At 40.8% G+C, this 10748-nt stretch overlaps 1 protein-coding gene across 2 annotated transcripts; it reads left to right on the forward strand.

Moving 5' to 3' along the window:
- Positions 1–215: 215 nt before the first annotated feature.
- On the forward strand, positions 216–8893 carry ccp110 (centriolar coiled-coil protein 110). Of its 2 annotated transcripts, none has more exons than XM_022752545.1 (14): positions 216–364; positions 1115–1323; positions 2136–2264; positions 3194–4412; positions 4613–4734; positions 5130–5307; positions 6110–6219; positions 6971–7087; positions 7284–7385; positions 7470–7586; positions 7931–8004; positions 8102–8167; positions 8313–8372; positions 8624–8893. In XM_022752545.1, the coding sequence occupies exons 2-14, from the start codon at positions 1132–1134 to the stop codon at positions 8697–8699; spliced, it is 2562 nt and encodes an 853-aa protein (XP_022608266.1). In that variant the 5' UTR covers positions 216–364; positions 1115–1131; the 3' UTR covers positions 8700–8893. The 2 variants fall into 2 exon arrangements, with proteins under 2 accessions (XP_022608266.1, XP_022608268.1); XM_022752547.1 differs by having other exon boundaries at positions 337–364; positions 1154–1323.
- Positions 8894–10748: the final 1855 nt, after the last annotated feature.

The following is a 10748-nucleotide window of genomic DNA, read 5'->3' on the forward strand; positions in this document are numbered from 1 at the left end:
TTTCCCCGCTTTGCGTGGTCACAGCAGTTGAAAAAAACATTCTATAGAACACTCTAGAATCACTTATTTGCCTGCGAGTGAATAAAATTGTTGATGGAATCTTCAGAGAAGGCAACTAGAAGCGGTGGAGTGTACCGTATGGGAACGTGGTCCGCGTGCTGTTGCTAGGAGGCGCTGTTGGAGCCCGGAAGAGTTGAAAATGATGGTGGTGATGATGGTGGTGGTGGGCTCCCCGAGATTGAGAGGAGGAATATAAGGTTCACGTTATTATCGCCAATTTCTTTCTCTTTTTGACGTTTGTCAGTGTCTAACACTCGCCGTCGGGAGAAAGGAAAGGACATATCGCTTTTCATCCATTGCGAAGGTAAGTAAATGTCTACGAGTAATAGGCACGGGTTTATCAACTGTCATTCTGCCAAGGTACATCTGTACTAAAACATCTGTACTAAAAAAAGCTGGAAAATCGAGGGTTTCTTAGATATAACCGTCAAAACCACCGGTATAAAGCTTGCTCTGTAGAAGCCGGGTACAAAAAGAAAATGATTCCCACCTTTATTGTGTAGCTAAGCTGTAATCAATCAGTGTGGGGTAGCTGCTGTAATGAGGCGACTGCAGACCACTAGGTTATAGTGGCAGCATCGAGGACACCAGGCTGAATAAACCCTTACCGAGGAATGGTAATTTTCATAGATGAACTCTATGGAGACAGTACCTATCACAACACACCATGTTTTAATTTCATACATTATCTGTGCGCGTAGGCTAACGCCCTGTGTTACGCTACCTGTCTGTGCAGGATCTTATACTATGTATTTGCTAAAAGACAATTCAGAAATAGAAACATTGCATCGATTAGACACATTTCCATTAGACGCGGAAATGGATGTCAGTCACCAGCAAGGTCTGACGGAAAGGAATGGCAGGAATGTGATGAGTGTGATAAAAACACTTAGGGCAGACAGAGACTCTTTTGTTGGAGGCGATTTGTCCTGCTCTTCCACTTATGATCCCAGACTCTTACCTCCAGTGATCCACACCCAGTGCATCCTAAGCTCTCCTATTCACTGACTTGTGGATGTCCATCTAATTCCACACTCTCCATCTAATTTAACAGCTGGGTGACGAGGCTACATGGTGTGTGTTTCCTATTCAGAGTGTGGATGTGTGGGTCCAGAGATGGAAAGCTATGAGGAGTTCTGCCTGCGGAGTTTGGCCATACTGCAGGAGGAGGGGAAGTATAAGAAGATGGCATGTGAGCCACTGTGTTCCCTGAAGGCTTGCTCTGTCATCCGCTTCCATGGAAGAGCTGTGCTTTCACCACTGGTAAGGAAGAAATAAACAGGCATCTGAACTTATACTAAAGGGACACCACAAGATGTAGCTAGACAGAAGCCATAGCTAATGGGTGTTTTTAAAAGATTTGCAGATGGTAAACATTGTAAAGAAAGATGGCTCTGCTTTTGAATGACAAAATGTTTGGTTGGTTTCCCGATAGAGTCTGTGTATCTGTCACTCTGCTGCTGTGGCTGTGTTTTTTAATGTCTATGCTGCATGGCAACAGGAAGCATAGTTTACACTTTTCAGGTACATTAACAATTAGAAGGATGTTATGATACCTATCTAAAACACAGATGTGCAGAGAAACATACTCAAATAGTTTCAATTCAATTAAAGGTAACATTTAGGGAAAAACACATTTCTTTGTGAGACCTACATAATATATCTAAAATACATCAGCTGACTAGTCCCAATTAGATCAGCAGTCGGCATCGGAAAAAGAGAGAAGGTAATTGATGACGAGGAACATCAAGGCTGTTTGATATTAGTCAGGAGAATCTATCTCCTGGTAACTGCTGACAAAATTAGTTTTCAGGAATAGCCAGGTGGGGAAGAGGGCAGTGTGAGGCCAGTGGCAGATTTCTTTCCCACTCAAACAAAGGAGACACAAACATATACTAGAATAAAAGTGATTGTGTGAACTGAAAATAAATCAACCCTCATTAAATGTATTTTGTTTATTGGAAACCACATCATAAAGAGTTCTTGACTAATCTTTTCTCTATATTGCTTGAGTATATGAAGTGGGAAATTGTATTAATTGTAGCTTTGAATGAGTGTTTATTTTCTTTTTCCAGTTGAGTGCAGAGCAGCGCAAGGAGATGTGTGGCCACAGACAGAGGGCGGTCCAGCAGGAGGTGGACAGGCAGAGCCAGCAGAGGAACAAGCTTATGGCCCGTGTTCAGGTCATACTGGATCAAGCTCAGGTCAGTAGCACAGTATGTACCCGGTCACAGGCCTGGTTGGGATCTGGTAGGATGATCCAGTGGAAAAAGAAATTTTGCATGTTTTGTGAAATGAATGTTATATTGTGGAGGCTTACGATGTGCATTCAATAAGTGGAAATAATACCAAAATCAGTCCATTCTATAGAAAAAGTAGGTAATAGGCCACGTCCAAATTCTTATGACAGTTATACATCATAGATTTTATTAGTCTGTTCAGAAAAGCAAATGTTTTGCCACTTTATTTTTCATAAACAGATATTATCTAAAATTTTAAAATATTAGATAGGTCTGTCTGTCAGTCCCACAATATAGCACAAAAACTGAATTACAGTCTGTCTCAGAGTCTCTAGTGACATTTGCAGACTTGAATACAGGTTGTCTGACTCAACACTTTCTCCAGTAGGCTATGCTATTTTGACCTGCTTGTGGCCCTGTTTTGTCAACTAAACATCCAAAGCAATATTATCAACTTGCAAATCTGCTCTAGTGATGAAATTCCAGGTATTTCAATAAATGTGATTGGTCACTTATTGTCTGTAGTTACTATAGATTCTGTCTAACTACAGACATGGTGATGTGTTGGTACTAAAAGTAAAATTCAAGGATGGATATGTGTTTTTACTGAAAAACCAACATCAACAGTCCAGACTGATCTATGTATTAAAATGTTGGGATAAATATCAGTGACTTTTACAGTTTGGGCACCTAACATTTAGTTGACAATCAACACCGGACTATATTTTCTTGTTTTAATTGTTTGCAGGTCAGTGTGCTGAATGAACAGTTTTAAACCAATGCAATTCTAATAAAATAGGGCAAATAATACCATCAGTTGGTAATTCTTAATTGCTACTTTAGATTTTGTTTTATTTGATGATTCAGCATCATTACTTATTATCTCTGCACAGATACATAAAGTAACAAGTGACGAGGTTGACAAGCTGCCAGTTTCTAAGTCTGCAACAGTCAGTGGCTACACCCTGGTCACTGACTCACCTGGACTTCCCAGAGATGCTGGATTTGGGCTTCAGACAAATGATCGGCCTGCCACTCCATGCTCTGAGACCCCCACCCTCAATGGCTACAAGGCAGTGGGGGAAGTGAAGGTGAACAGGGAAGAGGAGAGTGAGGAGGAAGAAGAGGAAGAAGATGACATTAGTTTGGACAGCCTTCTTAAGAAATCAAGAGAGTATGTGAAGAGAGAGCAGAGTCAGCAGGGGTCAAAAGTTGTCCAGAATGTCACTGGGACTGCCCCGTCTGAGACCATCTCTGACAAAGACAATAAGAGCTGTAGTCCCATGGGGGACACAGGTGTCGAGTTCGGATTCAGCCTGCATCACAGTCCTATTGGCACACCTCAGACCCAGATCCAGCACCAAACTCTGTATGACCCCAGTCTCCAACAGTCTGGCTGCCTCTCACCTAGTCTACCTGACCAGTATGCTCGTCTCCCCAGTCCAGAGTCCAGCATTAGTCCCTGTGCACGGAGACGCAGACCGCGCCCAGTTTCTACAGGTAATATCCATATTTCGTTTCCCATTGGCCCAGCAGACCTTATCCCCCGAAGCCCAGGAAGGTCAGTGGAAGGTGCTTGCATGGCAGATTGGGGAGAAGCTCTCACAGGTTCCACAAAGTTCTCCGATCACTGGGGCTCAGTGGGGAGTGAAGGCGGGGGTTGTGTTAGCAGGAGTAGCAATCGTCGATCCAGTCACTGTGGTAGCAGTCCAGTGCATGAGACCTGTAGCCCCATTAGTGCCTCAGTGCCCAGCCCGATGGGACACCATGACCATCTGGCTACAGGGTTTCGCCGGCGCTGCCACACCCTGGACAGCCAGTTGCATACCTACCCGTCTGGAGTTGAACACATAGACCGCAGCCAGGAAAGGGTCCCTCGTTTTATGGCCGGAGTTACATGGATGGCTCCAAGTCGGCGCACCCCTGCAGCCCCCTTAAACCAGTCATATGAGGTAGAGAATCCCTCACCTTCTCTGCTGAGGCCCCGTGTGACTCTTGACTTGGCTCAGGTCTCACTCAGGATGGAGCCTGAAGATCCTCAGGGGCCAAACAATGGAAGGATCACATCAACAGTCCTCAGAAATGCACCTGAAACACAGGCCTGCAAGACAGGTGAGTCTCTCTCACACTGTATTTACTAAAATCTAAAGAGTTCAATTCTGTCATAGCCACTGAGATTACTGTTCCTTCTACTGCAGCATTTAGGCAATATTGTGTGATAGAGAGGCAGAGAAAGTGAAGGAAAGTGGTAAAACATTTTAAAAGGTAAAAGATAAGTGACTTTACATGCGTATGTTTGTGCACATCAACAGAGGAGACCCACAGGCGAGCTCAGGCTCTAGAGGACATGCAAAGGCGTCTGGAGGAGGAGCATGCCTTGCAGATGTCACTGCTTCTGGCTGAGCAGGAGAAAGAGCAACAGCGCCTCTGTCTGGTCAGCACATGGAATCACACCATATCTGTTTGACATAGAAGTAGAGACCAAAAATTTTGTATTTTTGTGCAGTATTATACTGTATCTGTTATTTACAGATTGTCAATAAAGCAACAAGAAAACATACTAAATGTACTTTTTTTGTTTAGTTGCAATGCAACTAAAGTGCAGAAGTGTGCATTTATTCTCTTGTTTTTTTGTTTTCTGCTTGCTCTAGAGAAAAATAGATAATATTGCACTTTGTATGTGTGTCTGTGTTTTTTTTAAATCATGAATATGAATAAAATAAAAGTAGTGACATGTACGTGTGTGTGTGTGTGTGTGTGTGTGTGTGTGTGTGTGTGTGTCTGTCTATGTATGGGGGGATGTGTGTGTACCTGTATGCATGTGTTCAGGAGCTTGAGGAGACAGAGAGAAGACTGAAGGAGCAGGGGTGCGTGCTGCCTCTTAGTGGAGATGCTTGTGGATGGAATCGTAGGTCTGTAAGTGACAGCTTTTCTGCTGTGAGCCCCTCCTGCCCAGGACTAAGCCCTGCCCAAACACCATCCGAGAGATCACCTGGACACAGTATAGGTACTACTTCACCAAGTTCATTTAGCACTGTATTAGAGAACAGTGGTGACAAGCTATGGCTTCAGCCTACACTTTTTCGGTCCAGTTTTGTTTCTGGTTTATCTTTTGTTGTAGTGCTAAAAAAAGCATTAACTTTATGTTTATTTGTTTATTTGTTGTCTATCTACCAGGGTATTTGAGTTTTATAAGTAGGAAAATGACAGAAATAAACTAAACTAAACTAAACTCAGTGATAGATGAATATTGTAGATCATTTACTCATGCCAGAGGTTTTTTTTACTAACTTAAACATTCAACATTTAAACAAGGTATAACTGTTATTTTTAGGCATTCAACAATTACAGTTCCCATGAACCTCATCAGTTATAGATAGCAAGTGCTAACAAAATACGGTCATAAAACAGAGCAGCAGGACTTTGGCACTCTGCTCCGCATCACTGCCAAGTTATGCCAAATTTAAAAAGTAAAGATAGTGTAGTGAAAGATGAGTGGGCTGTATTGCAGTTAAGGATGGGACAATAATGGTTATACTGTAGTTAAATATCCTGGTAAAGGACAGTTACTTTGTTTTTATTGCTGTCATTACAGCCATACACAACTATGAACACGGAGCATCAGTAATTTTGGCAGGAGAAAGAACCAGAATGCAACATTTTTCACCCGAGACTGTAAAAAAGAGATACACACTGACATGTTTTAGACAAGATAATTAAATTGCAATCATGGCGTAATCTGATCACAACAGCAGTAACTACTAAAGAACTTTGTATGCTTCAATTGAAAGATTTGTTACTCTCTCCAGGTTTTCCCAGTCCTGTCAGCTCCAGCGTGTGCTCTCCCTCTGTCCAGCCTCCAGTTTATCTGTGGGGACCCACCTGGGCAGCTAGCAAACCTCGATCAAGGCTAAGTCTGGTGGGCATATCCTAGTAGAAAAGAGTGAATGTGTGTGTGTTTGTGTGTGGGTGTGTGTCTGTGTGTGTAACACATTTCTAAGTGGCTTTACAGTATTGACACTGATGATTTTTGCAAGATAAGTGTTGGGCTGCTGCCTCACATAGTATAATAGAGACAGAATTTTCTCTTTGGGTGAGCTGCTAAACACTGCTAATACATCCATTAAACCCTCAACTGAGAACCATCAAATTGTAGGTGAATGAAAACCGACCTTTGCCAATTGTAACAGTCAGACCCAAATTACTACTGGTTTGTGTATGCGCACTCAATCAAACAACCTCACTACAAATATGAACAAATGTACAATGCAAATGTCCTCAATAATAAATATGGTACACTATTATTGTACCTAGTATTCCTTTCTTTTACATTGTCATCCATATTGCCATGAACTGTCTGTAATATTCCAAGCAAAGTTTTGTGTATTTGGCACCCCAAGTGGACTTTCTGGAAGACGGCAGAAAGTCCACTTGTGACCCCCTTGATGAATTGTGGATTTGGGTAGCCCAAGGCACCTTTGGACTTGTCATTAACACTCCTGTTAACTCCGCAAGTTTGCAAGATCTGTGAAGTCTGGACATTTATATTCACTGTGTGACAGTGTGTGTTTATACAATAGATTGACCTCTCTTCTACAAACCGTCTCTTTGTTCCTGTCGTCACATGCTGTTCCTGTCCCATCTTCTTGCATCCTTGTTGTGATTTCCAGGTTCTGACACCAGAGCAGCAGAGGGCATTCTGTCGAATTGGCGCCATCACTCGTGGCTTCCTCACACGCAGACTTCTCAAAACAGAGAAGGTCAAACACCTGCACCAGACCATAGTGGTGAGATTACACTCTTACATACACACTAAAACACACACAAGAACATACACACACAAAATTTGCTCAACACGTTAAAAACACCAATGCGGGTGTAAGAGGAATTATTTCATAAATTAATTAATAAGTTGTGTTAGTGAATGGGAAAAACAACTGCATGTTTGTGAATGTGTACTGTATATACTGTATCCGTCCATAGGATACCCAGGAGTTCATCCGTTCATTCCAGACTGAGGCTCCGCAGAAGAAATGCAGCCTCTCAGCACAAGATCTCTCTTTGCAGGAGAGAGTAAGAGCACAGGTATGAATATGTAGTTACTGTCTATCAACAGCAGAGGTCCATCTTTCTTTGTATTTATATGCATGTATCTCTTTCGTCCCACAGTTACGTGCAGCCCTTTATGATATCCATGACATCTTCTTTGAAATGCCTCTCGGGGATCGATTAGCATTGCTGCAGCAGGACAGGGAGCTCCGTGTAGAGAGGAAGATGCGAGACATGGTAACCAGAAAATATGGGCCAATAATCAATCACATAGCCATACTTAATCAGATGAAGGTTGTGGCATCCTTTTAAAAAAAGTACAGACATATTTTCACTCTTTTGTCTCCTGAACTAAAAAACTAACTTGAGTTTGCACTGGAGCAGGTTCACTTTTTGTGGGGTTTGTTTCTGAGCTTGCCAGCCATACTTTTGTCTGCATAATCTGTGTAATGTTCAACAAGGTATAAATCTAGAGATTCATGCCTTTGTGTGGCAGCCTTATAACATCCTTTGTCTTATGCTGTCAGTGTCAGTACGCCTATCATAAACTGTGTTCTTTCCTGACTATGTCGAACCTGCAGGAGAAAACCAAGTGCCACAAGGAAAGAATGGTTCTGTCTGCGGCCACACAGAGGTCTCTGGACAGGAAAAAGAGGTAAGATGGGAAGGAGGAACACTGCCCTCCATAGCATATGGAGTTAATGTTTTGAGATCCAGTGATCAGCAGTTTTTATTTTCTGTAATTTCTTCAGAGTTGGTGAATCCCCAGCGCAGGCTAGGAAGATGCATCAGAAGCCAAAGAGCCCTACTACTAACAGGTACCAAACACAGCTGTGAGATTTTGTTTCACCTTTGTTTTGTGCTTAATATTTTCTGGTAGTGTGCTTTATAAGGTATAATCTTGGGTTCATTGGCCCCAGAAAATCAGTTCTCCAAAATACATTGTTTTTTTTCCTTTCTCAGAGTCCTGAAGCCAAGCCAAGGCCAAAATTCTCCTGTCCCAGGGCAGCTGAACCGCCAGGGGTGAGTTTATACTTCTTTCAGTTTAACCATGTTCGACATTTGGAAACTTTTCATACGCTGTTTCCATTTCATGGATCATACTTCACTAACTTGCACAACAGTCAAGTTTTGTTGATTTTGAATAATAAAATCTAATGCCGACCATTTTAATCACCTCCTGCTAAAGTCAGCAGTGGACATAATCGTATGATTTCAGCGTTAACTGATGTCTTTAAAGTCATCACAGCACGACACTGGCTGTTTCCTCACAGGAGCTGGTACAGAAAGACCCCGGAGGAGAGGGTCAAGCGCTCAGACAGCCTGAAAAAGCAGCACTCTCTGGGTTAACAGGTGACTCAACATCTCCTGACCTGTGAACTTGAATTTTTAGTCTTTTAATACCAACACTGCACCACTGAAACTCCAGTAAGCGCTGCTAACAATTTGATGGTCTGTAATGTACCTTATTGAAATTCAAATGATTGTATACAATATCACAATGCCATTGTTTTAACTGTTGTAGCTATAGTTTTTAGTGTCAACACATGTAGCTGGAACACTAAATGAGTAAGCAGGTACATTAACATTTCTTTGAAAGAAAATGAAAAGTATCTGTACTTAAATGCAGTCTAGAAGAAGGTCAGAGCTAAAGGGAAAAAAGTTATAAAATGTATCTGTGCCTAAGAACTATGCCTTTGCTATGTGTAATATTTTAGCATGCCTATATTCACCAAATGCATTCATAAACTTCTAGTGCTTATAATTGTAAGTGAATTTCCAAACATCAGTTTCATGCTGACACTCACTAATGTAGTTTAAGTGTGTATAATTTATTAATTTTAAGTTATTTGTCTAAGGGCTTTGAGAACCAATTTGTGCTTTGTTTCTTTATTTAACAGTGCTGAGTTTACAGTACTTTGAGACATTTCAGTGTGTTTCAACATTTGGCTTAGATTAAATGCCTAATGAAAATTAAAATCTAAATGTATTTGTTCACACACTGGCACGCTGTTACATTAATGTAGCTTCACATACCAGGAGATGCACAGCGGGCATTCACTGTTGACTTTTCTCTAGAAGTAGAACTAAATTATCATATGAAATGCATGCCAAAGTCTCTAAAGATTTTCCCTTAATTCCCATTAAGTAAATAAAGGAAATAAGGGTTAGACTCAAGAACATTAATGCGAACAAATGATCAAACCACATATTAAGAAATCGGTAGACTTTATACTTCTGTGACAGTAGTATTTAATGTGGTGTTGTTCACTGACATTGCTGTGCTAATTTTTTATTTTTTATTTTTATTTAAAATGCCAGATTGTCATGTTTTCTATGACTGGAATAAATTGTGAAATTATTTGAACTTTCTTGATTCTGATTCATGATGATTTTAGGCCTTACTGCTTCAAGTGCTGTAGCTCTGCAGTGACTCTAATATCGCTTGTATGTGTTAGGTAGAGGCAACCATACACTTACACACATTTACTCCTGATATCCTCTAAGAAGAAAATTTTCAGCTGACCTGTCCTTCCTTGGTGTATTGTAATGACCTGCATTGCTGAACAATCTGTCAGGTTTGACGTCGAACAGGTGCAACACAATGACTCCAATAGCATGGCACAAACATTCAGACTATTCTTCTTTTGTACACCATTAATCATCTCACAATCCCAAAATGTATAAACAGTAAATGAAACTATCTGATATTCAATAGTAAAATGCGACTTATACATTGTTGCATCAATATTAAGAATCAGTTAGTCTGTAGAACGAGTACTTAGCTGATTCTGCACTTCTATAGAATTTTAAATGCAGGACTTTTACTTTGAGGTATTTGTACTTTCATTGAAGTAAAGCAGCAGAGTACTTCCTCCACTACTGCCTAACATACCTGTTTACACATTGAAGTGGAGCTGACATTGACTACTTGCCAGTTTTGTTTTGCTTTTTGTACCAAAGCAACTTTTTGTCCATCAACACTTGGAGCTCTGTACAATCATACCTGCTGTAAGTTGATGTGGGAGTTATAAAATATAATTACAGGGTGGGTGGGGCTGACAGCTTAATTAATTTCCTAATTATAACACAACCACTTTGAAAAACGTATTTCATGAATAAACTGCAGCTAGAGTAGGAATCCAGAGATCACACAGACTCATATTCGTTTCACTGTTTTTTTTTTTTTGCTTTGTTTTAATAAAAGTTGCTTTGTATCAAAGGATCCTGAACTATAAAATGTATTTCTGGTTGTGAAATAAGACAAAAAATAATCAGATTAGCACCAGAGCACAAATTTTAAAACTGGTTTTGTGTCTTTGTGTCAGAAAATAAATGTGAATGGAATTTGGTTTGTGCTGAATGACGCATTGAGACATTACAGCTGAAAAAGTCAAC

This window comes from Seriola dumerili, unplaced genomic scaffold (assembly GCF_002260705.1).
Source record: "Seriola dumerili isolate Sdu_G_001 unplaced genomic scaffold, Sdu_1.0 BDQW01000169.1, whole genome shotgun sequence".
In the NCBI taxonomy this organism is placed as follows: domain Eukaryota; kingdom Metazoa; phylum Chordata; class Actinopteri; order Carangiformes; family Carangidae; genus Seriola; species Seriola dumerili.

Excerpts from the sequence above, each read along its gene's own strand:
- ccp110 (XM_022752545.1), top strand. The coding sequence starts at position 1,132 with ATGGTGTGTGTTTCCTATTCAGAGTGTGGATGTGTGGGTCCAGAGATG. Across the intron at positions 7,088-7,283 it reads ACCTGCACCAGACCATAGTG|GATACCCAGGAGTTCATCCG; the intron begins GTGAGATTACAC and ends ATCCGTCCATAG. Across the intron at positions 8,005-8,101 it reads TCTCTGGACAGGAAAAAGAG|AGTTGGTGAATCCCCAGCGC; the intron begins GTAAGATGGGAA and ends TAATTTCTTCAG.